The sequence below is a fragment of the Cebus imitator genome, unplaced genomic scaffold (genome assembly GCF_001604975.1).
Source record: "Cebus imitator isolate Cc_AM_T3 unplaced genomic scaffold, Cebus_imitator-1.0 Scaffold272, whole genome shotgun sequence".
Classification (NCBI taxonomy): domain Eukaryota; kingdom Metazoa; phylum Chordata; class Mammalia; order Primates; family Cebidae; genus Cebus; species Cebus imitator.
Window position 1 is genome coordinate 2058241 of NW_016107587.1, and position 27030 is coordinate 2085270.

The following is a 27030-nucleotide window of genomic DNA, read 5'->3' on the forward strand; positions in this document are numbered from 1 at the left end:
AGCATCATAGCACACTCAAGATGATGGCTTCATTGCAGAATTTTGCTTTTAATTACCAAGGCATGAGTATGTTTCCATGTCAAATCTCATTGCAAAGTGACAAAATTAGTTTCAATCATAGTGGAACTCATGGAATTTTCCCTTGAAATTCTAAAGCACTTTACAGATTACCAAGCACATTCTCCTGCATTAATCACTATATCCTTATAATGACCTGTACACTTGGAAAGACGGAGTTTATGGTCTTCCCTAGGACACAGACATGCTGTATTCTGCCCCCTGAGTTAGTTATTTGCTTGTAGTGTCTGCTATCAAACCCAAATTTCTACCCAAAACGTGGAGCCTTAGGTGCGTTATTTGAGTTTAGTTACCCCAGACATGACTGTAAACAAATCAAACCAGATGTTTGCACACTGAACACTCACTTTCTTCCATGGCTAATGTATTAGTTCATTTTCACACTGCTGATAAAGACATACCCAAAACTGGGAACAAAAAGAAGTTTAATTGAACTTACAGTTCCAAATGGCCTGGGAGGCCTCAGATTCATGGTGGGAGGTGAAAGGTACTTCTTACACGGTGGCGGCAAGGGAAAAATGATTAAGATGCAAAAGCGGAAATACCTGATAAACCATCAGATCTTTAACTATCACAAGAATAGCATGGGAAAGACCAGCCCCTGTGATTCAATTACCTCCCACTAGATCCCCCCCACAACATGTGGGAATTCTGGGAGATACAATTCAAGTTGAGATTTGAGTGGGGACACAGCCAAACAATATCATTTCATCCCTGACCCTTCCAAATTTCATGTTCTCACATTTCAAAACCAATTAATTATGATTTCCCAACAGTCCCCCAAATTCTTAACTCATTTCAGCATTAACCCAAAAGTCCACAGTCCAAAGTCTCTTCTGAGACAAGACAAGTCCCTTCTGCCTGTGAGCCTGTAAAATCAAAAGCTAGCTAGTTACTTCCTAGATACAATGGAGGTACAAGTATTGGGTAAATACAGGCATTCCAAATGGGACAAATTGGCCAAAACAAAGGGGTTACAGGCCCCATACAAGTCCAAAATCCAACAAGGCAATCCAAGTTTAAAGCTCCAAAATGATCTCCTTTGAGTCCAGGTGTCACATGCAGGTCATGCTGATTGAAGAGGGGGGTTCCCATGGTCTTGGGCAGCTCTGTCCCTGTGGCTTTGCAGGGTACAGCCTCCCTCCAGGCTGCTTTCATGGGCTGGCATTGAGTGTCTGTGGCTTTTCCAGGCACAGAGTACATGCTGTCGGAAGATCTACCATTCTGGGGCCTGGAGGATGGTGGCCCTCTTCTCACAGCTCCACTAGGTCCCTTCTATACTCCCCTAGCATAGGTTCTCCATGAGGGCCCCACCCCTGCAGAAAACTTTTGCCTAGGCATCCAGGCATTTCCATACATCTTCTGAAATCTAGGCCAAGGTTTCCAAACCTCAATTCTTGACTTCTGTGCACCTGCAGGCTCAGCACCACATGGAAGCTGCCAAGGCCTGGGGCTTTGACCCTCTGAAGCCACAGTCTGAGTTGTACATTGGCCCTTTTCAGCCATGGCTGGAGCAGCTGGGACACAGGGCACCAAGTCTCTAGGCTGCACACAGCACAGAGGCCCTGGGCCTAGCCCACAAAAACACTTTTTCCTCCTGGGCCTCCAGGCTTGTGTTGGGAGGGGCTGCTGTGAAGTTCTCTGACATGGCCTGGAGAAATTTTTCTCATGGTCTTGGGGATTAACATTAGGCTCCTTGCTACTTATGCAAAGTTCTACAGCTGACTTGAACTTCTCCCCAGAAAATGAGTTTTTTCTCTTCTACTGCATTGTCAGGCTGCAATTTTTTTTTAACTTTTATGTTCCATTTCCCTTTTAAAATGGAATGCTTTTAACAGCACCCAAGTCACCTCTTGAATGCTTTGTTGCTTAGAAATTTATATCAAATACCCTAAATCATCACTCTCAAGTTCAAAGTTCCACAAATCGCTAGGGCAGGGGCAAAATGCCACCAGTCTCTGCTAAAACATAACAAGAGTCCCCTTTGCTCCAGTTCCCAACAAGATTCTCATCTGCATCTGCGAGCACCTCAGTCTGGACCTTATTGTTCATATCACTATCAGCATTTTTGTCAAAGCCATTCAACAGGTCTCTAGAAGTTCCAAACTTTCCCATATTTTCCTGTCTCCTTCTGAGCCCTCCAAACTATTCCAACCTCTGCCTGTTACCCAGTTCCAAAGTCACTTCCACATTTTTGGGTATCTTTTCAGGAATGCCCCACTCTACTTGTACCAATTTACTGTCTTAGTTCATTTTCACACTGCTAATAAAGACATACCCAAAACTGGGAACAAAAAGAGGTTTAATTGGACTTATTGTTCCACATGGCTGGGAAGCCTCAGAATCATGGCGAGAGGCGAAAGGCACTTCTTACATGGAGGCAGCCAGAGAAAAATGAGCAAGATGCAAAAGCAGAAACTCCTGATAAACCATCAGATCTCATGAGACTTATTCACTATCACAAGAATAGTATGGCAAAGACCAGCCCCCATGATTCAATTACCTCCCCCTAGGTCCCTCCCACAACACACAGGAATTCTGGGAGATACAATTCAAGTAGAGATTTGAATGGGGACACAGCCAAACCCTATGAGCTGATATTTAGGTATCATCCAGTGAGGTTCTGAAGGCAGTCATATGTAATCATGCTGCTGTACATTTTGATAGGGCTTTACTCTCTGTCATGTGCTTCCCCATCCATTATTGACTTTATTTGTTTTGAACAGTACTCAATAAAGATTTATCAATTGAAGGGATGGAAGAATGACCTCATTTTCCCATAGCAGCACTATGCATTATTGCCTTTATATCCATTCAATAGTTTTTTTATGGAGGTATTGTTAACCATAGCATTTATATACACATCTGTATATGTACATTATTATTGAAGCAACTGAGATATAGAGACATAAGAGCAGGCCCAGCACCCAAGTCTTCTGACTGCAGGCAGGGTCAGTATGTTTCCTAACATAGCCCAATACCATCTACAGATGGTACCTCTAAATGTTTCACATAATGAGGAAAGAGGGAAAATGAGATTCTTGAATGTATTTACTAATCTAATTTTCTTCCCTTCAGAATTACTACTTGGATGAATTTGCAAATCTGTTAGATGAACTTCTGATGAAGATTAATGATTTGTCTGACAGCCTACAACTCCCTCTTCTGGAAAAAACATCCAACAGCACAGGGGAGGCAAGGGCAGAAGAGAGTCCCTTGGTGGACATTTCCAGATATGAAGCTAATGAGGTAAGACCATGCAAAATTATTGACATCAATTTTCTTTACAGCAATTTCAGTTCTAAAGGAGTTTTTGAATACTTGTTGTTCCAAAATATAAGGTCCATTTGCATAAATATTCTGTAGGGAATCATACTGCTGATAAGATATGCTCTAGCCAGAACTGAAGAGCCACTTAATAAAGTGCATAATGTGACTTCCAGTTTAAAATGGTAGCATAAGTATCTTATCTACCCCTTATTTCCGATTACAACTGAAATCAACAAAGAGACTGAGAAATAGAAATAGAAACTCAGCCTTCCCAGAAACAACAAAAAAAAGAAATCTATGGCCCAGAATATGACCAGTAATCTAAGAATGGATGCCAAGAACAGTAAAAATTAGACTAAAAGGAGAAAGGATTCTACCATTTCCAAGAACACACAGAATCCTCCAAGTTTACAGCATATCTGGAAGAACCAACAAAGGTCCCTCGTTTGGAAGAAAAGATTATAGAGCAAAAAATGGTTTAAAGAATCTCCCCGAACCCTAATGCCACAAAATTCCTAGGTCATAGGACTGAAGGACAAAACATGCAGGAAGCCATCTTTGTAGGAAGCTGTTTGTTGATGTGGCTACCTAGAGGAGGAACCATTGGTGATTCATAGACCTAGAGTCACACCACTTACAAACTGTAGAAAAATCATCACAAATAAATACACCATGTGCCAGGTACACAATAAAAAGGAAAGATGAGTGCTGTGCCCCAATGATAAATAGCTTCCAGTGGTAACTTACCTGAGATCCAGAGATATACTCTGCTGACCCAGAGCAATCATGTTTATATGGCTGAGTGGAAATGAAGGAGCTCTCTGAAGGCAGAGGAGAACATGAGGTACCTGCTAAAACTCTCTGCCCCAGCCTTCCCTGGCCATAATTCACAACAACCCAGGGAAGAACATCCTTTATGAAAAGGTGAACTTCTACATGTAGAGAGGAATAGTAATAATAAAAGCAAATAATTACTGGATCTATGCAAATCTGCTTCAGGAAAAAGTGGTGTATAAAAATGACCGAAAGAGAAGATGAAGGTATAACTTTGAAAACAATTGTCATCAACAGGTGAAAATTGTAACTGAGAAGTTTTCCACACAAAAAGTAAATTAATGGGGAAAAAAAAAGTTTCTTTGAAAGGAGAGTTTAAAGCCAAAATGAAAGAACTCCAAGATGAAATAAAGAGACAATGAATTAACAGGGTTGAGAAAAGAAATGGAAAAGAAAAAAAGTAAAGTAGATGGATTCACAGAAAAGAGAAGAAACTATATGGATGACATGTTGGAGAAAATTCTGCAAAATAAAAAAAGTTAAAATTGATTTTAGGAAAAGTAATACCCATGGAAAACAGACCAGGAAGAATGTGCATAAGACAAGGAAAGGGTATCTATAATTAGTGTCTCCCCCAAAAAAGCCCAGGAAATTTGAACAGGAAAAATATTTTAAACTATATTTTTTAAAAACTATATTGAAAAAGAGATATAGACCTATATATTTAAAAAGGAACTGTGTCCCAGGGAAGAAATGGATTCACATCTATTAATACTAGAATATGAGTGGGTGTAGTGGGTCATGCCTATAATCCCAGCATTTGGGAGGCCAAGGCAGGACTGCTTGAGCCCAGGAGTTCAAGACCAGCCTAAGCAATATAGTGAAACCCCATCCCTACAGAAAAAAAAAAAAAAAAAAAAAAAAAAGCTGGGCTTGGTGGTGCATGCCTGTGATCCCAGCTACTCAGTAGGCTGAGATTGAAGGATTGCTGGGGTCCAGGAGGTGAGGCTGTAGTGAGTGGTGATCTGACCTAGGTGATAGAGTGAGACCACATCTCAAAAAAAAAAGAACTAAAACACGGCCTAATAAAGTCACTGGACTTAAAAAAGATAATCCTACTGACATCCAGATACTTCCTGCCCCCCAAAATCAAGTAACCTCCTTGTGTTTTAAAATTATTTAAATTATTTGGTAATTATTATTATTGTTTTAATTATAAAAAACTGTTTAAATGTGCATACAAAAATTGGGCAAATGATAAGAAAAACATAATTTTTAAGAAAAGAAGCTATAATGACCAATTTTGTAAAACATAAAATAAAATTGGGCCAGGCATGGTGGCTCACTCCTATAATCACAGCACTTTGGGAGGCCGAGGCAGGCAGACCACAAGGTCAGGAGATCGAGACCATCCTGGCTAACATGGTGAAACGTCGTCTCTACTAAAAATACAAGAAATTAGCCAGGCATGTTGGCACGTGCCTATAGTCCCGGCTACTCGGGAGGCTGAGGCAGGAAAATCGCTTGAATCTGGGAGGTAGAGGTTGCAATGAGCTGAGATCATGCCACTGCACTCCAGCCTGGGCAACAGAGCAAGACTCTGCCTCAAAAAATAAAATAAAATAAAATAGAGGATTTATATAGAGAAAAAAAGATGGGATAGTATTTACTATATTTGTAACATAAAAATGAAAAAATGTAACTAAAAATTTTAGAATAAAGATAATTGTATGTATTTATATTTAAACCATATGTATATATTGTTATTTTTGGATGATAGGATTCAAACAAACAAAGGACAATGTAAGCGCTTAGCAGAAAGCACTGACAGAAGAAACCCCATTGGTATAACGTGGAGCAACAACAAATAAAAGTAAACTAAGTATGTATTCAACTCAAACAGGAAAAATTCACAACACACACAAGTATACACACAGACATATGCACTAAGCAAAACAGAAGCAAAGAAGTTGAAAGAATGAAAGTATAATTTAATGATATCAACTGCAAAATGAAGTAATCCAAGAGATTATTCTTTTTACAATTAAATGACAGATTATTAGCTAACATGTCTAAATATGATGAACAAAGTGAGTACAATACATGTACAAAATAAAAATGAGAAACAGAAAATAACCTTAAGGAAATTAAATAAATCATAAAATTTTGGAAGTAGAAAACAGTTATCAGGGTTCATTATGCAACAAACTGACTTGAATAGAGATAGAAATCTGAAAGAGCATTTGAAGTTCTATCCCTCCAAAAGCACCAATCCCAGATGGTTTCACAGAGAAAATACACCAAACTATTAAGAAGCACATAAGTCCAGAACAATTTTCAAACTATGCCACAGGTGAGACAGAAGAAAAGCTTCCAAGTGTGTTTTTATGAAATGAACAATTTATTGATCTAAAAATGGGACAAAAATATTCCAAATTAAAAATTAAACTACATGCCAGTCTTATTGATTTTTGATACCAAAAATCTAAATAAAACATTAACACATAGTCTCCAGCAGCAGAGTAAGAAAATTAAATTCCATGATCATCAGTATTAAATCAGGATATAAAGGTTTTAATATTTAAAGCATATTAATAACTAGGCCGGATGTGGTGGCTTACGCCTGTAATCCCAGAGCTTTGGGAGGCCAAGGCAGGTGGATCACTTGAGGCCAGGAATTCAAGACTAGCCTGGCCAACATGGCAAAACCCTCTCTCTACTAAAAATACAAGCAATTACCCAGGCAAAGTGCATGCTTGTAATCCCAGCTACTCAGGAGGCTGAGGCATGAGAATCTCTCGAACCTAGAAGATGGAGGTTGCAGTGAGCAGAGATCACGCCACTGCACTTCCAACCTGGGCAACAGAATAAAGAAAATAAAATATATGAATAAAATAAAAACAAATAAAAATAAATAAAATAAGAATATATTAATAACCTTCACCAAAAAGGGAGGAAACTATCATTTGATATTTTTCCATGGCTGCATTTGATAAAATTCAACATTCATTCCTAATTTTTAAAACATATTCTTAATAAAAATTAAATTGGTATTTTTTAAAAATATAGGACTATAGCTCAAGTTAAATGCCAGTATTATATTTAATAATACAACATCAGAGCCTTTACTACTAAGGCTAAAGACAAAAAGATTGTCAATTCAAAAGTCCTACAGCAGGCCGGGCACAGCGGCTCCCGCCTACAATACAAGCACTTTAGGAGGCCGAGGCTGGAGGATCACATGGGCGGAACTCAGGAGTTCAAGACCACTCTGGGCAACATAATGAGATCCTGTCTCAACAAAAAATGCAAAATTAGCCAAGTGTGGTGGCACAAATCTCTAGTTCCAGGTACTTGGAAGGCTGAGGAGGGAGAATCACTCAAGCTGGGGAGGTCAAGGCTACAGTGAGCCATGATTATGCCACTGCACTCCAGCCTGGGCAACAGAGTGAAAACCTGTCTCCAAAAAGAAAAAAACAAAGTCCCGCCACAGCATTTTAAAGGGGTATGCCTCATCTCATTCCTATAAACCCACTTAATTTGTTTATATATATTTATTTGATAGCTCGTATAGCTAGCAAGAACTTTAAATTTATCATGTGGTTGAGTAGTCTTTTATATACACAACACACACTATTGTGAGTCCTTATACAGCGACAACACATAATAATCTATACTAATTTCCTATGGCTGAGAAAATAATTTCCCTCAAATGAGGGTGGAGGCCTGCAGGTGCTGTGTCTTTGCCCTTTTGACTTACTCTTCCTGTGAATGAGTGGGACATTTTCAGCAACAATGCAATCACAACTTCGGGTTCATTCCATAGGAAAACAATGCTTTCTGGACTATCACTTTATGCGGCATTTATCAAAAGTATGTTTGGCAAAAAGGCAGTGCTGCCAGGTGTGGGCCTCTCTCACCTGGCTCCCAGGTGGGTTTCTGCCTAAAGAACTCAAGTTTCTGCAACCTGAGTTTAGCTGGCCTCACTGGGAAAGAACCAGGAGCGTCACTGGTCTTGGAATAGGCCAAGCAAGCTGGACTTTACAGAACAGACCCTCTTTTGTGTGAGGGGATCTGAGGAAGCAATTCGTTTGAATTTCCTAACTTCAAGGCATTTGTTTCTTCATCTTAACCATTAATAATTAAGATTTGTATCTTTATAAACTAGAAGGATTGGATGCTTGGAGCTATCAATAACCACCTACAAATCATATTGTTCTTTGTATTTTTTAAGTGACTTCATAGCAACAAAATGCGGTGAGCTGCCAGCCCCCACTTTCTCCTCCTTACCAGCTCGGTCCTCTTAACGGTTCTTGGCTCTCTGTGGCCTCTCAGCTATGTAGCCTTGGACCCCAAGGACAGCTCCCAGCCGGGGGCTGCTGCTGATTGGGCAGAAGGACCTCAGAGCTCTTGCCAGGCTCCCTGCTTGGGCCTCTTCTCTACTGCAGTGACTCACCACTTTGGAGGAGCTGACTGGGCCACTAGTCAGTGGATGCAATTTAGAGATGTCAGAAGGGTTTTTCCTCCACATATTTTCCTCTTGATTTGCTTCCGTGAATACGGTTGCAATTGCGTAAGGCAGGAACATCCAGAGGGGAGCGCCTGACCTCAGGGCACAGAGTCTCTGCTAGAGGATTTTTGGTTCTTTTTTTCAGTGTAATTCCTTAGCACCTACCTGCCAGGAGGAAGTTGAGATGTTTTTTATAACTGGAAACTCTGTATTCCCTTTCCCATTTGGGGTCCCCAACACAATTTGTGAAGACTGGTGTGCCACAGTCCACAGCCACTCTTTTCAGCAAAGTTTGTACTTGAGCTCTGCTAGTCAGTGTTACTTAGGAGCGGAAAACCATCAAGAGGGTGAATTTTCTCTCAGCTTCTTCCCTTAACTTGCCAGTCTGAAGAATAATGAGAAGACTTAGAATACTTAGTTTTTCCCAATGCTTTTAGATAGCCTCCATCACAGGTGACTGTCACAGAGCTTCCTCAAATCTAGAAGTTTTGTAATTACAGTTGGGTTTTGTAAGCTTACTGAATCTTCAGTGACTTCAGTATTTTCTAATGGAAGATGCAAGGTATCTGAACACTAAGTTTTAATCCTTGAGGAAGAAGCAGTCTAGAAGGGGCTTTTTTTAAATTGCATTTTAGGTTTTGGGGTACGTTTGAAGAACATGCAAGATAGTTGCATAGGTACACACATGGCAGTGTGATTTGCTGCCTTCCTTCCCTTCACCTATATCTGGCATTTCTCCCTATGCTGTCTCTCCCCAACTCCCCACCCCTCACTGTCCCTCCCCCATTTCCCCCCAACAGACCCAAGTGTGTAGTGCTCCCCTCCCCGTGTCCATGTGTTCTCATTGTTCAACACCCGCCTATGATTGAGAACATGCGGTGTTTGATTTTCTGCTCTTCTGTCAGTTTGCTGAGAATGATGGTTTCCAGTTTCATCCATGTCCCTACAAAGGACACGAACTCATCGTTTTTGATGGCTGCATAATATTCCATGGTGTATATGTGCCACATTTTCCCTGTCCAGTGTATCATCGATGGGCATTTGGGTTGGTTCCATGTCTTTGCTATTGTAAACAGTGCTGCAATGAACATTCATGTGCACGTGTCCTTATAGTAGAACAATTTATAATCCTTTGGATATATACCCAGTAATGGGATTGCTGGGTCAAATGGAATTTTTATTTCTAGATCCTTAAGGAATCACCACACTGTCTTCCACAATGGTTGAACTAATTTACACTCCCACCAACAGTGTAAAACTGTTCCTATTTCTCCACATCCTCTCCAACAGAAGGGGCTTTTTAAAAGGAAATACTGTTCAGGCGCAGTGGCTCACATCTTTAATCCGAGAACCTTGGGAGGCTGAGGCAGGCAGATCTCTTAAGGTGAGGAGTTCGAGACCAGCCTGGTCAACATGGTGAAACCCCATCCCTCCTACAAATACAAAAATTAGCTGGGTGTGGTGGTGGGTGCCTATAATCCCAGCTACTCAAGAGGCTGAGGCAGGAGAATAGCTTGAACCCAGAAGGCAGAGGTTGCAGTGAACCAAGATAGCACCACTGCACTCCAGCCTGGGTGACAGAGTGATACTCTGTCCCCCCCCCCAAAAAAAAAGGAAATATCAATTCAGCCTGAACATGTAGAAAGTATGATGGCCTAGAGATGCCCCAACTGCTGCTGATAAACATAGAGGTCAGGCAGGTCTGAGGAATGAACAACTGTGGAGTGCGATTCAGTTTTAACCACTGGCTGCGGGACTATGTGAAAACAAACTTCTTTGTGTCTTTACATCCTACTCTGTAAAAGGAGGACACTAGTAGAGCCTCTCCCATGAAACCACTGACAGAGGTAAAGGAGTTTGTGTCTGCATGCTGTAAGTGCGCTCTATAGCTTTCATATAGACTATTGAAACTTTCATGTTTCATGCATTCCTCAAGTATGTTTGTGCCAGGCACAATTCTAGAGGCTGGGAATTCAAAGGTGAACAACACTGACTTGAAAGTAAACTATGTCCACCCAGAAAACATTATATTCCTGGAACTTGGAAAATACAAATCTCAAAATTATGGACAAAACCCTTAGCAACCTTTGTATCCACTCGGACCTATGTTCTGATGTGCTTCTTCAGGTGAAGCCGACAGGGGCCAGTAAGGACACAAGCATCAGGTTAAAATGAGGTATGTTCAGGAAGAATGCCCCCCAGAATTCCCAGACTCCATTCAGTATGTTAAGGACCAGTATATTCCTGGACTTAACTAAAAGTGATCATTCTCACCTGCTCTCACATCCTGGTTCTGCCCTTGGTGAGTTCTCATGACTTTCTCTCCACCACTGTGGCTTCCACAGAATCCAGCGCTCCGTAAATATTTAGTGAATTGATCATTGAGCAAAAAATAAGTGATGGGTGATGTATACGGATAGAAAAAGGGCAACTAATAAAGCAAGCATGGGAAAATGCTGATAGGCGGCTCTGGAAAGGGTCACTGAGGGCTACTTGTAACTTTCTTGTTAAGTTCAAAATTATTTCCAAGTGAAACAGTTTTAAAAAGAAAGCCATTATATTACTCAAGTAAAGAGATGACAAAATGATAGGGTCATGGTTGTAAGATATGATTTGTTTTAATGGTTCTTACTGTTTTTTCCAAGCTTTTCTATATTTCTAAGTATATCTTGGAATTTTTCCCATGGTGGACATCACAAGAAAAGCTAATTAAATTTAGAAGAACTAAATATGACTTACAAATACTTAACATATTAGAAGTGGGAATCACTTAAAACCTAGACAGAAATGTTGAAGCAGATAGCCTTCTGAAATGAATTCTCTCTGCTTTCATGGATTATACTAAGTCTTCCCGGGTCGACTTCACAAGCAGGAATGTTTTTGTGGCTGCTGATTCATTCCTTCCTGGCAGACACAGCTCCAATGGAGTTGAAATATTATTGTTAATCCCTTTTATTTAGATGTGAGCTAGAATGGCACTCGAGGCACTAAGGATATAAACCAGGGCTTCTGATTACTGTGAACACATAATTCATTTACTTGGGCCAAATTGTCTCCTAGCAGGGTTCAAGAAAGTTGAATTCTCAAGAACTCAAATGCACTGTCAGCTGGCTTCTGTTGGAAGCTTCTGTTTCAATTTGGAGGCTTGCAAACTACAGTTATTTCCCAAAAGAGTATGGAAAATACTGTATTAGTTTGCTAGGGCTACCATGACAAACTGCCACAAACAGAAATGTATTCTCTTACAGTCTGGAGGCCAGAAGTCCAAGGTCAGAGTGTCAGCAGGGCCATGCTCCCTCTGAAGACCCTGGCGAAGGATCTGTTCCAGGCTGCTCTCCAGCTTCCCTTAGCTCCTTGACTTGTGGCAGTGTAATTCTCATTTTTACCGGGCATTCTCCCTGGGTGCCCAAATTTTCTCTTTTTATAAGGACACAATCATACTGGATTAGGACCCACCCTAAACACCTCATCTTAACTTGATCATCAGCAAAATAAGGTCCCATTCACTGGTACCGAGGGTTAGCATTTTGACCTCCTTTTTTGTTCTGGAGGAAGAACAATTCAATCCATAACAAATACATTTAAGCAAATGTAAGTCTTTGCAGACGAGTATTATAGTTTTCCACTAACTCCGGCTTTTTGAAAAATTCAATTTTATTCATCTGACAAAAGTAAAACAAAATACTCAAAAAATTTGCAAGCTCTTCTTTTTTACTCTGTGTAGATCTTAATTTAGGGTTGCTTTTATAAGAATGATGTTTATATGTTGGTACATGTTGATTATCATTAAGATTACAAAACAGGTAGATTATCTGAGTTCTCTGACTTTGGGAAAGATCAGGTAATAACAAAAGATGACTTTTTTTGCAATTTTAAATAACAATTTTAAATAGAAATACCGTTGGGTCTTCCCGAAAATACTACATAGCAAACAATGTATATTCCCAATGCCCGTCTAAGTGACAGAACGCAGGAATGTAGGGGGCCTCTGAGGTCAGGAGCTCCTGTTGCCTCCTTGGGTAAGTGACTCATTCTCAAGGGATAAAATCACTTGAGAATCCCAGAGGACATACCTCATCCATGTCACCAGCACAACACCTTTAGTAAAGATGGAAACCATTTCTCCAGCAGTTTGGGAGTGAGTGTCTATCTTTGGTAAAATCTACTACAGCAGTTCTCACGGTTTTGCACTCTTAGCTATATTCTGAATAATTTATTACTTAGCATTTAGTTGAAAGCCTTGACAATTAATTGGTTTTAAGTAGGACCAAGGAGAGGAATAATTAGAGCAGATTCAAGGGTTTCCCTGTTACAAAGCCATGTTCACTCAACCAGCATCCCAGTAGACTTTTCTTGAGTGGAAGACAGAGGGTCCCAGTTACAGCCAGCACACATGGGTGTACCAGTGTCGTCATTCACTACGCCGGTGTGGGGATTTATTCTCTCCCATCTTCAGAATTCAAGTCCATATAGAATGAGGTTATACAAATCTCTGGGACTGTAGGAAGGAACTCTTTTCTCATGGCGACCTTCTCCTTGGCTTCTCTTGCTAGTTTAGAATAAATTTAAATATCACTGAAATACTAGCCCTTGTCCTTGAAAAAGTAGAGACCTTGGAAAGTTTTTGCTGCAGTTGTCCCGAGTTGAATCATTTTCCAGAGATTTGTGCTTGCCAGGGCCTCCTTGCAGCCTCTACTTTCATAAGTTACTGCAATGTTTTTGACTACCCTTCTGGTCCTGTTGCCAAGCAGGAGTAAGGAAATGTAATTATTAAAATTTAGAAATGTGCACTGACCTTTGAAGAAACTACCCACACCCTGCACCCTGCAGAAGTTGAGCATCTTTTTTCAAAAGCTGTAGGTGACATAATGTATAACTCTTATAGGCAGCTGGTTTCTTGGATGGTGGGTCAGGGCGGAGGGGAGGAACTAGATGCGTTACACACAAGGTGGTTATACCACACTGTCCAGCCACAGCAATCAACGCCATGTGGTCCTCACAGAGTGGAAGAGACAAAGGCCCTTGGAACAGAATAGATCCCAGGAATAAGAGATCCCAGAATGGACTCACACAAATGTGCCAAACTCATTTTGACAAAGCTGCTGAAGCAATTCAATGAAGGAAGAATAGCATTGTTGACAATGTTACTGGAACAATTGAACATCCAAAAGCAAAAGAAAACAAAAAGAGCTTAGACCTGTACCTCATACCATATGCAAAAGTAACTCAAAGTGAATCATGAACAATGTTATGCAAAACATAAACCTGTCAAATTTGGGGGAGAAAAAACAAAGGAGAAAATCAGAACAATCCGTAAAAGAAGAAATACATAAATTGGAACTTTAAAAATTAAAAACTTTTGTTCTGCAAACGACCTTGTTAAGAGGATGGAAGGACAATCCACAGACTGGAGGGAGGTATTTGCAGACCACATATTCAACAAAGGACTAGTATCTACAATATATAAAGAAGCCTTGGAATTCAACAGTAAAAATACAAATAATCTCATTAGGAAATGGATGAAAAAAAATGAACAGATCACACCACTGTACTCCAGCCTGGCGACAGAGCAAGACTCCATCTCAAAATAAACAAACAAACAAACAAATAAATAAATAGACATTTCACTGAAGAAGATGTACAGATGGCAAACACCTGAAAAGATGTGACTATCACTAGCCATTAGGGAAATGCAAATTAAGACCGTAATGATATAACACCACATACCTTAGAAAGACTGAAATAAAAAATAGTGACACCACCAAGTATGGGCAAGGATGCAGAGACCACATCACTCATACATGACTGGTGGGAATTAAAATTGTACGCCCACCAGTACAGCAACTACGGGGAATAGTTTGGCAGTTTCTTATAAAAGGAAACATGAAACCTTATCGTCCGGAAATTATCTGGATCATAGAGCCTGAAGAAGTGAAGACAGGTTTACATAAAAACATGTGCATGAATGTTCACAGTAGCTTTATTTGTGACACCTCGGAACTGGAAATAGCTTTCACTGAGTGAATGGTTAAACAAACTGTGGTCCCTTCATATCATGAGATGCTACTAAGCAACAAAGGCAAAAAGACTATTGATCCACACAACCACCTGGGTGAATCTCTAGAGAATTATACTGAGTGACTGCAAAAAGCCAAACTCAAAAGGTTACATACTAGATTCTATTTATCCTTTTTTTTTTTTTTTTTTTTTTTTTTTTTTTTTTTTTTTGAGACAGAGTCTTACTCTGTCACCCAGACTGGAGTGCAATGGTGTGATCTTGGCTACTGCAACCTCCACCTGTCAGGTTCAAGTGATTTTCGTGCCTCAGCCTACCGAGTAGCTGGGATTACAGGTGCACACCACCACACCTGGCTAATTTTTGTATTTTTAGTAGAGACGGGGTTTTACCATGTTGGCCAGGCTGATCTCAAACTCCTGACTGCAAGCAATCCACCCACCTCGGCCTCCCAAAGTGCTGGGATTACAGGCATGAGCTGCCACACCTGGCCAATATAACATTCTTAAAATGACAAAATTACCAATGTGGAAAGCAGTTTGTGGTTGCCAGAGTCAGGGATGAAAAGAGAGTGAGGAAGGAGGAAGGCTTACGTGTGTCTACTAAAGGACAGCAGATGGAATCTTAGTGATGAAATGTGCTTTACCTTAATTGTATCAATGTCAGTATCCTGGCTGGGATATGTTTTGTAATTTTGCAAGATGTAAGCATTGAGAAAAATCTGGTAAAAGATACATAGGAGGGTTCTGTATCATGTCTTACAACTGTGTGTGAATCTGCAATTATCTCAAAGTACAAAAATATAATTAGAAAATAACAAGGTTGTTATAGCACGCAAAATTACAATAACTTGAAATGGTATTAACTTAAAAATCAATGCAAATATTAATGATTTTTTTCTAGCAAACAAGAGAATATTCCAGTCACAAATGTGCATAACACATGCTCTTTCTGGACACCTCCTTTATCCCACCCAGCCCATGGTTTATCCTTGCCCCAAGTATCTTTTATAGATGCAAGCTCCAAAGCATGAAGGCATCTGAGCTCCTGTAGTAGTTGGACGTCCTGAATTGCTCGGATTTCTACCTAATGAGATTCTGGCCTCATCTGTGGGCCTCGCACCATCTGTTCACACTTTCTGCTAGACCAAAATCCAAATAGGGGTGGAGGGAAGAGCCTGTGTCATCTTAGATTCTGTAAAGGTGGAGCCATTCTCGGAAACTCAAACATTCTGAGTTATTTGGGACAAGAGTAATATGTCTGGATCAGTAACCAAATATCTCCATAAAGAATGCCAGCAAGAAATGTGCGTGAAAGAGTCATTAGAGAGTCTGACCAAGCCACAGAGATACGGGAGCTGTGCCAGTTATAGACCACTCCCACTGATGGTATCGTTGAGTTGGCTAACAACTTGCTCCTCAAAACACACCATGTTTCAGCATAATTTAACTACAAAAGGCTCACCAGCATTTGAACAGCATCATATCCCAGACAGAAATTGACAAAGGAAACGGAGTCTGCCAGTGGCTGGAAAAAGCTGTCCGCACACACTACCTTGATCATTTGATCTTTGCTCTCAGGTGATGGGGCATGCTTCATTAAAAACATGCAGCCATCTGACCTATTGGCAAAACATCTGCCATCAGCGGTATCTAATATCTTCCACTTTTGGATCCACATTTGCTGATTCACCTAAAAAAAAAAAAAGCAGTGGGAAATGTGTGTGGCGCTGGGCAGGGCACAGCAGTGTGCTTTTGGCATTCTTCAGAGTAGATAAATTACTTGAGTGAAAGGTAGAAAAGAATATGTTTTGGAAGACTTGAGAGTCTCTCCATAGGACAAGAACTCCTAGTTTAGCAACTCGTATAACAACCTGTTAGCTCAACATCGTTTAAAAAGGGTATGATCGCCAGTGTCTGTTCTGTGAGCAAAATTCTTTCCAGAATAAAAAGTCCTGCCTTACATTTGAAGTAGGTCCAGTTCAAGAAGAGAGCTGCCTTTGAGGTCAGCGGGAAGTCCGTGTCCAAGCCTGTTCCACGGGATGCTGGGTCAGAGAAGATATTCATCTGCTGAAAGCCAGTCCCGAGATTCAAATTCTTATGAGACTAAGGATCTCATACAAGATGAGGATGACTTTTATTTTATTTATTTTTATTTATTTATTTTTATTTTTTATTTGAGATGGAGTTTCACTCCTGTTGCCCAAGCTGGAGTGCAATGATGAGATCTTGGCTCACTACAACCTCCGCCTCCCAGGTTCAAGTGATTCTCCTGCCTCAGCCTCCCAAGTAGCTGAGATTACAGGTGGGCGCCACCACACCCAGCTAATTTTTTGTATTTTTAGTAGAAAACGGGTTTCACCATGTTAGCCAGGCTGGTCTCAAACTCCTGACCTCAGATGATCCACCTGCCTCAAAGGCCTCCCACAGTGCTGGGATAATAGGCATAAGCCACCAAGCCCGCCCTGTGGATGACTTTTAAAATCATAAATCTCCTATATATTAGTAGTACATAGCCTCATTTCAATTGCCTTTGTCTCTGTACGAGGCTTAAGCATACTGGAAGCTGGTAGATCATAGGTCAAAGACCTTTCCAGTAGATCAAATACAGATGCATCATTGTTTGTAAGGGAAAATGTTTTCTTCATCTTCACCTGTCTGTGGGCTATAATACCTCCTTGATGAGCCACCAGATCTGTATTATCTCCTCCGTGTGACTCACTGGCGTTTCTTTATTCTAATCATGAGTAACTTCAACTGTTATCATCCTTTTGTTCCCTCCTGATGTTGAGCCATAACCTGCTCTGTAAACTGCACCGAACAGAAGGTCTTTGCCCCGAAGTCAAAATTAATCATTTAACCACTTCTCCACACTATAATCGCTCACGCATGTGAGGAAGGGTTGTGTTCTTCCTCCTGCCTTGGCAGCCCTGGTCGTCTTCCTTGCCCAGCCTAAGCCCCATCAGCCCCCACCACCACCATCCTCCCATGACGTGGCTTTGACTCACCTTATCTGCTGGTTGGCTACTGGTAATTCTCCTCTGTCCTTGTTTGTACTTCTTGTGTCTCCTCATAATGATAAACAGTACTCCAGGAGTGCCATGATTAGAAAAATATATGTGCCATGCTAAATGTTGATGGCTACAGCATCCATCTCTCTCTCCCTCACTGCCCAAGGCCACAGCTACTGCCCAGGCACTGAAGCCACCTCCCTGCAGCTCCACACGTCCCCTACAGAGAGCAATGTGTCCTGCTTCTGAACTTGCTCCTGAAGGCATCAGGCATGCACCTCTTCATGCTCTTTTTTCTTTCCCAAGTGTAAGTGATACCTAGAGCAAGATTAGAAGCCTTGTATTGAAGATGACAGAGCTGCTTTTCCAAGCTGGGAACTGTGCCAGCTTCCCCCTGCTTATGTGAGAAATAAACTTTGATCCCCTTTTGCTCTGGAGAATCTGGGGACTTTTTGTTACAGCAGCAGCATGGCTTTTACCTAACTAATATATGATTTCTCACACTTCACACTTGCCTTAGAAACTGTACTTACACTAATGCAGCCCCCAATGACATTATTATTTATAACCTTTGACAATGGTTTTGACTGTAAATAATGTAAAACATGACCCTAATTGACTGAAACGGCAAGGGAATATATTATCTACAAAACCAGAAGTTGAAAGATAGGGCCGATGCCATCTCTGCCTTCTGCTGTGTGCTGGCTTTGCCTCAGGATGGTGGACACCCCACTTGGTTGCAGGATATCTGCTACAGGTCCAGGCATCACAGCCAGAGACAAACTGTCCATGGAAGGTGGATACCATCTCCCTTGGTCTTATCACTAGGTAGGAGGAAACTTTTTCAGGAAGTCCCCAAGGATATTTCCCCTCACATTCATTCCTAAATTGATCATGGTGAAATGGAATTATTATGACTAATTTAGGCTAATTATTTGGGATAGTCAGAATTTTAGTGTTGGCCAGACAAGGTGGCTCTCACCTGTAATCCCAGGACTTTGGGAGGCAGAGGTGGACAGGTCACTTGAGGCCAGGATTTTCAGACCAGCCTGGCTAACATGGCAAAATCCTGTCTCTACTAAAAATACAAAAATTAGCCTAATGCAATGGTGCACACCTGTAATCCCAGCTACTTGGGAGGCTGAGGCAGGAGAATCACTTGAACCTGGGAGCTGAAGGTTGCAGTGAGCCGAGGTCGCACCACTGCACTCCAGCCTGCCTGACAAAGCAAGGCTTCTTCTTGGAAAAAAAAAAAGAAGAAGAATTTAAGTATCAACCGGTAGGACCTTTGGAGGTTCCAACACCTCCCGACCCATCCTTAAATTTCATTGCTGAGCAATATCTTTGCTTCTGTACCTTTCTCTCCATAATGGTACTATCTATTTTGTGGTCAGAAATACAGTTGTTAATTATTATTTCTGTTCGATTTCATATGTTCTATTTATCATAGCATTCCAGGTTGAATTGGATTCTACTAACATTTATGTTCAACCTGCCTCCCAGCTTCAAAACTGAATCCAGTAATATCTGCCAAATACCTACTATGTTCTCAGCACAGGGTTATGAAGAAGTTCCTCAACGATTTCACAATCCAGTAAAAGCAGATGAGCAAACAGGAGTGGATAGGTCCTAGGCTTGAGTCCAGGTTCAATCAACTGCTGGGGCAAATCGGGGTACACCAGAGCTGGAGGTGAGAGGCCTGGAGGAGAACCCCTCAAGGGAGAAGCAGCCAGTGACACTGAGGGACCCCGAGTCTTGTTTTGTTGTTGTTGCTTTTCTAATGTCTTTATCTCATATTAGCATCAGGGCAACGCTGTCCTCCTGGAATAAATTTGGAACTATTCTCTCTGCATCAGTTTTCTGGATGGGTTTGTCTAGAATTGGAACTATTTCTTTCTTAAATGTTTTATAGAATTCACCAGAGAAACCAACTAGCATTGAAGTTTTTTTATAAGAAACTTTTTAACAATGAATTCAATTTTTAAATAAGTATAGGACTATACAGCTTATCTATTTCTTTTTGAGGTAGCTTTGGTAATGTGTATCATCAAGGAACTTTTCTATTTCATCTCAGTTGTGAAACGTATAGGCATAAAGTTGTTCATATTTCCATTTTATCCTTTATCTGTAAAAAGTGTAGTGTTGTCACCTCTCTCATTCCTGATATTGGCAATTTATGTCTTTGTTGTTGTCGTTGTTCTGATCATCCCGGCTAGGGGCTTATCAATTTTACTGATCTTCTCAAGGAACTAGCTTTTGGTTTCATTCATTTTCTCTATATTTTTTCTGTTATCTATAGCACGGGTTTCTGCTTTGATCTTTGTTGTTTATTTATTATTTACTTTCTTCTGTTTACATTGAGTTTAAGTAGTTTTTGCTTTTATAGTCTTTCACATAAAAGCTGAGGTCATTTGAGACCTTCTTTTAATACAGGCATTTAGTGCTACAGATTTCTCTGAGAGCACTGTGTTAGCTAGCGTTCATCCCTGAATGAAAATGATATGTTTTCATTTTTATTCAGATAAAATACTTTCTAATTTCCCTTTTGATTTCTTCCTTGATTCATGGGTGATTTAGGAGTATATTATTTAGTTGTATGTATTTTAAGATTTTCCTGATGTCCAACTGATTTTTTTTTTTTTTCCTCACTCTGTTGCCAGTCTGGAGTGCCGTGGCGTGATCTCGGCTCACAGCAACCTCCGCTTCCCAGATTCAAGCAATTCTCTTGCCTCAGCCTCCGGAGCAGCTGGGACTACAGGCGCACACCACCACGCCTGGCTAATTTTTGTATTTTTAGTAGAGACGGGGTTTCACCATGTTGGCCAGGATGGTCTTGATCTCTTGACCTTGTGATCTGCCTGCCTTGAACTCCCAAAGTGCCGGGATTACAGGCATGAGCCACCATGCCGGACCTTATGTAACTGATTTTTCATTTTATTCTGTTGTGGTCAGAGAACATCATATCTCTTGAATCATTTGAATATAAGGCTTGTTTTAATGGCCCAAAATATGACCTAACTTGGCAAATGTTTCATTTGAACTTAAAAAGATGTGTATTCTGCTGTTGTTGAGTGAAGTGTTGTGTAAATGTTACCTTGGTCAAGTTGGCTGATGGTGGTGCTCAGGTCTGCTCCACACTTACTGCCTTTCTGCCTGCTTGTCCTGTCAATCACTGAGAGAGGGGTATTTAAATCATAAACTATAAGTGCAGCGTTGTCCATTTCTCTTGTAATTCTCTTGGTTTTTGCTTCATATCACATTATATTCATTCTCTGTACGTAATGTGTCTTCCTTCTCTGGCTGCTTTTGAGATTTTGTCTTTGTCACTGGTTTTGGGCAATTTGATTATGATGTGTCTCGGTGTCTTAATGTTTATGTGCATGGCTTTTGCTGCGCTTCTTGAATCTGGGGGTTAATAGTTTTCATCAAGATCAGAAAACCCACTTTCACTGGCTTCAACTGCAAGTGTATTAGGCCAATTGAAGTTGTCCCACAACTTAACTGGTCTTCTTTCCATTTAAGACATCTTTTTCTCTCTGTGTTTGATTTAGAACATTTTTAATTGCTGTATCCTCAACATCACAAGCCTTTTGCAATGTCCGACCCTCCCTGAATCCCATGGAGCATATTGTTCTCACACATTCTAGTTTTCATTTCTAAAAGTTTTATTTTTAAAAAGCATATTTTCCATCTCTACTTAACTTTTTGAATATATGAAATATATTTACAACCTTACAGTATTTATGTTGAGTGAAAGAAGCCAGGCCAAAAAAGAGTACCTATAGAATGCTGCCATTCAGAGAAAACTCTAGGAAATGCAAAAGTAATGGAGGGTGACGGAAAGCAGATCCTGGCTGCCTGGGGGTGAGGGGGGCTGGGCAAGAGGGAGGGATGACAAAAAGGGTGATGATCTTGATTATGGTGATGGCTTCATAGGTGTGTGCATGTGTGCGTGTGTATCACATTATATTTTAAGTGTGCACAGTTTGTCAAATATATTTCAATAAAACTGTTTAAAAAATAGTAATCCTGAGAAAGCTTGGCAGCTGTCAGTCCTATTCCTCACCCAGAGATATTCATCTGTCTCTAAGGAAGAACTAGGGCCATAAGACAAAACTAGAAGAGCAGCCATAACACGGCGGTGCACCCACAGCCCTGCCCTGGGGATCTTGTCACCCTCTCTCTGCCATCCCGCGTGGCTCTCGGCGGTAGAGACTGTGCAGAGGGGCAGCAGACACTGTGCCTGCTTGACACCAGCACAGCAAATAGCTGCTCACCAGTCCAGTTATTTTCTTAGAGAAATTAAAAAAAAAAAAACCCGTGAGATCAGGCAGAATGTATTTTGCAGCTGGGTTTTTGATAACTATTGTTAACTCATTTATGCCTGAGGTTGCAATTTTTTTAATTTTTGCCATCAGACTTTGGCGATGACCTTGAGCAATAGTATCTAAACAACCCCCACGTGCTAGAACAATAGACATCAATTTAAATTGTCCTCTAGAAATATTTATTCAGTTTACCCTCCCACCAGCAAGGAGAGAGGTTTCTTTCCTCATAAAACAGTGGCTCATACTGGGGATCCCCTTTCTTTTATGTCTTAGACTGATGTGATAGATTACTATTAATCTCGTTGCTGAAATTCACATTTCTTTTATATAAAAAGTTTAACTTTTTATATATGTTTGCTGACCTTCACCTATATACATATGCATATATAAATATGCATATATATCATATAATATATTAATATATATAGTCTGTTCGTGTCTGATTTTGCAATACCCTTTAAAATAAGAGTGCAAACTTGTTCAATACTTTAGTCTGTTTTTGCCCTTTAATTTTTTTATATTGATAGCTAACAAATTTTATATATACGTATACACATATATATATGTAGGAAGAGGGACTACATCTACACTTGCCATCCTCAGTAGGTTCCTGGAAACCATGATTTTTAAGGGAAACGATGTATACCAAAACTACTGTTTTTCCTCATCAGCATTATAACAAAACATTATAACAAAAATTTGAGGGGCTGGTGTATATTGTTTTATATATATTATTTAAATTAGTACTTTCCATAAGTCAGGCACTGTACTAAATTCTTCAGAAGTGTTCATTACTTTCATCATCACAGTAACCTTGTGGACTAGATTTCATTAGCTCCATTGAAGACTGAGCAGAATGAGGCACCGAGAGGGACGATAATTTGTCCTAGGTCACACAGCTATGAACAGGTGAGGCTCCTGTTGAACCCAGGCACGCAAGCATTAGAGTACAGCTCTGAACCACCATGCTATCTTGCTTCTCAATGACTGACCTTCCATTTTGATTTTATAGATGTCTCGAAACTTATCCATAACGGGCTGTAGCTTCCCAGCTTTTACCACTGGGATTATGCTTCATAGAATTTTTTTTCATCCCGATAACATATGAATACTGATTTACTTTTGCTTCTGCTACCTATATCAGGTTGACTTGGCATTTGTTTCAGTATAAGATGTTTTTCATTTTTTCTTTTTAGCCAGAAGACATTAAGGACTTACAGGAGGCCGGCACCTCGCATAGGCACTCTGGACCCCATTTTGCTTAACTCACTAAGCGACCAGCTTTAGCAGACATCCTGGTTTTGCTGGTGAGAAGAACTGAGGTTCAAAGAAGTTTTGTTGATTTTTCCAGTTCATGCAACAAGTAAATGGGAAACCAGGATGAAAATCAAGGGTTATCTGTCATCAGACTGTTACTCATAACCACCGTTCAGAGAGTTCAGATGTGAGACAAGATTCCAACTCCAGCCTTCTCCCAAATGATTCATTGGCCAGTTGCCTAGAGTTATGTATTGTCTTATTTGTTTGTTTGTTTTACAGAATCTGAGTATTAAAAGGCTTATATCTTATGGAATTTCTTTTAGGTCTAATAAAAGTGATGAAAGAGATCAGGATAAAATTCTAATATTTAAGTAAGATTTTTGAAATAAAGTCCTTATTTTGTAAATTTAACAATTGAATCACACTATATTAATAACTCATTTTTCCTGACTTACTAATTCAATGTGAAATGGTTATTCAAACTGAACTTTGAAGTCATCTGGGCTGCTGGTTTTGAATCCATTTAAAAACCCACATGCTTAGATCAGAATTTGCTAAGGAGATTATTAAGTTTGGAGTGCATGCTATGTTTTTGGATTCTAAATAATTTCAAAATGCCTGGCTTGGTGTGCACATCAGTGACAGTGGGTAGAAGTGGCTGGATAGGATGGAGGTCCCCATGGAAACACGCCATGCCGGGGCCTCCCCATGGGCCTGGGGCTGCACACAGGGAAAGGACAGGGGTAGAGAGTCTACCAAGCAGACCTGGGAAAGATTTTCAATGTAATCATTTATTATGTAGAACCTGGGCAAGGTGCATGGCCATCTTAATGCACAATTACCTCATGGGAAAAATGGAAGTATAATGGAACCCACCTCAAAGAGTTTGTGTAAGGCATGTAGCACAGTGCCTGATGGCATATGGCAACTCTGTGTCATTGATTTGACTGAAGCTGATGCCTACTCTCTCTGTGCGTTTATATATCTGAGAATGTACAGGTCTCCTCGGGGAGTAAATTGTGTGATTGGCAGGCTAACTTATTTGGGGGATGTTGCCCCATTTCCACATTGACAGACAGTGAGAGAGCATCCAGACTGAATACCTCTACATGAGCCAGGGTTGCCAGGTGGGTGGGTGGCTTAGAGAAGACTCCTCCCTTCCCCAGTGAAGTCATAAGGCATCACAAAATACATCCTCACCCAGCGATATCTATCTTGTTTCATTCCATCAGCTATGCTTTGACAGACTCTTTTCATGAACTTTTTCCTTCCAAATACTTTCATGGAGCACGCCCATGTTCAAAGAACTTTGAAAAATACAAAGAAGTCAAGACCCGTGCCCCTTTTAGAGGCAGCTGTTTTAGCAGGGGAAGCAGTAAGCCCAGCAGTGAGCTCTGTATAAGGGAGGGGAGAACCAATCACAACAGGGGCAGCACTGGCTGGCTGCTACCTTTCCCATAGCACACAGGACACAGGTTGGCGCAGTTAAGCATGCCCGAGGTGCCCCACAAGTGGCTCTTCTCACGTGCCCTGGGTGGTCTGGATGAGAAGGTAATGCATCATGGAGATCAGACGGCCTTAAAATGAGGCTACATTACAGGATGAGCCACTGTGAGAACCTTTGGGATAACTTTCACTTCTGTATACCTTAGGGCCACAATGGTGTTGGTAATGAACATGGCGACAGTGTCCTGTTTAGGAGCGTTACCTGCGCAAGGCACCCTGCTAGGCTCAGTATCGAGTTATCACAAACTTAGTATTTAAAACAACACTAATGTGTCATCTTACATTTCTGAAGGTCAGAAGTCTGAATGAGTCTCACTGAACGAAACTCAAGATGTCATGAAGGCAGTGTTCCTCTGGAAGCTTTAGGACAGAATCAATTTCTTTATATTTTCTGGCCTCCAGAGGCCACCTGCAATTCTTGGCTCATGGCCCCTTCCTCCATCTTCAAGGCCAGCAAGGAGAGGTTGAGTCGTCACATCCCATCACTCTGACACTGACTGTTGCCTCCTGCCTCCACTAACAAGGACCCTTGTGGTTACATTGGGCCCGCTGGATAATCTAGGATAATCTCTCATCTTAAGGTGGCTGACAAGCGGCCGTAATTCCATCTGCAGCCTTATCTCCTTTGTTAGGTAGGAAACAGGTGCTGAGGGTCAGGCTGTGGAAGTCTGGGAGGGGCGTTTGTCCTGCCTCCCACAGAAGCTTTCCTCTTTTACAAGAGCTTCTCAGGGCACAGCTTTGACTAACCCCACTTCACAGGAAACAGAGGCTAGAGAGGGCAGTAGCTGCTGTGGAAAGGGAAATGCCATCATGTGCCAGTGCATCTTCCAAGGGCTATCGCGTCAGCTCATTCACTCTTCATAACTCTGTTATCATCATCCATTTCACAGATGGGTAAACTGACGTCCAAGGGTAGATAAGCCCCTTGCCCAAGGTCACACAGGAAGTGACAGGCTGAGTCTCCAACCCACAGTCCGTGTGAGTCCTTAGTGGGGCAAGTGGACCTGGGAGAAGGTTCTGTGGGGGGACACGATTAGGGAACGAACCCAAGGGGGAAGGCGTGAAAGGAACTGTCAAACCAAATCTGGAGAAATGGGGGTGTGATTGTATCAATTGCTGCATTTGCCCCCGTTGGTCACATTGATTTCTAGCAACGCTTGGGAATGACTGATCACCCTGGCCACTTTAGAACTTTGGAATGTCACACATTTTTTAGCAAGTAAAGTTGCATAGAGGTGGTAGAAGGGCTGAATGCATGTTTTTATACAGTTTGGGGCTCACATTGGGCTCAAAGAAACTGTGAGCTGATATGTAACTTCACAAAATAAATACATTTAACATTTTCCCATAGACGTGGGAGGAGGACTCCATGTTTTATTAAAGTGATTTGTTAACTGTGAAATTCTGCACATACGACCGTTTTGTTTTTTCACCACACATCCAGGTCTGAGCAGCTCCTTGCTGTCAGAACCTGCTCAGAGGGGAGTGGCCTGGCCTCGGACCCGTGACAGCCAAATTCCTTCCGAAATCCATCCACTCCACGCCTGCTCTGAATGTGCTACTCCCTTGGGCATTTCTCCATTTCTTTGAGAAACTATTATTTCCTCAAAAGGGTCTTCTATTCCATCCCATTGTGTAGAATATTTAATTAAATTCTATTCTTGCTGAACTTTGTGTGGCCCACTGGGGCACAGCCAGCCGATGCCACTGGGCTCCCATCATCCAGTTTTAACCTGCACCTTGAGAGCTCTCATCCTTTAGACCTGGGGATCCTGTTTCCATGCCACAGGGAGGGGGAATGAGAAAAACAGGGACATTTTCTAGGAATCTGGTTATACAGTCACATGTGAGACAAGTGGAAAAAATTGCTTACAGGCTTTTTTTTGGAGACTGAATCTTGCTCTGTTGCCAGGCTGCAGTGCAGTGGTGCAATCTCGGCTCACTGCAACTTCTGCCTCCTGGGTTCAGGCGATTCTCCTGCCTCCATCTCCCAAGTAGCTGGAATTACAGGCGCCTACCCCTGTATCCAGCTAATTTTTGTATTTTTAGTAATGACGGGGTTTTACCATCTTGGCCAGGCTGATCTCGAGCGCCTGACCTCGTGATCCACCCACCTCAGCCTCCCAAAGTGCTGGGATTACAGGCGTGAAGCACCACGCCCGGCTATTTTTGTTTTTATAAAAAACACTTTTATTGCAAATGGCATTGAGTTCTGTTTTTCTATTTCCCTTTCTACCTGGCTTCTCTCCATTAAAAAACTAAATCAAGACAGTATATA

At 41.1% G+C, this 27030-nt stretch overlaps 1 protein-coding gene across 1 annotated transcript in view; it reads left to right on the forward strand.

The window, feature by feature from the left end:
- PKD1L1 (polycystin 1 like 1, transient receptor potential channel interacting) overlaps positions 1-23689 on the forward strand; it is a 182645-nt gene extending 158956 nt beyond the window's left edge. Inside the window, exons 56-57 of the mRNA XM_037728604.1 lie at positions 3157-3327; positions 23183-23689. Of these exons, the coding sequence (XP_037584532.1) occupies positions 3157-3327; positions 23183-23251 (240 nt within the window). The 3' untranslated portion in view covers positions 23252-23689. The remainder of the gene's footprint in view (positions 1-3156; positions 3328-23182) is intronic.
- Positions 23690-27030: the final 3341 nt, after the last annotated feature.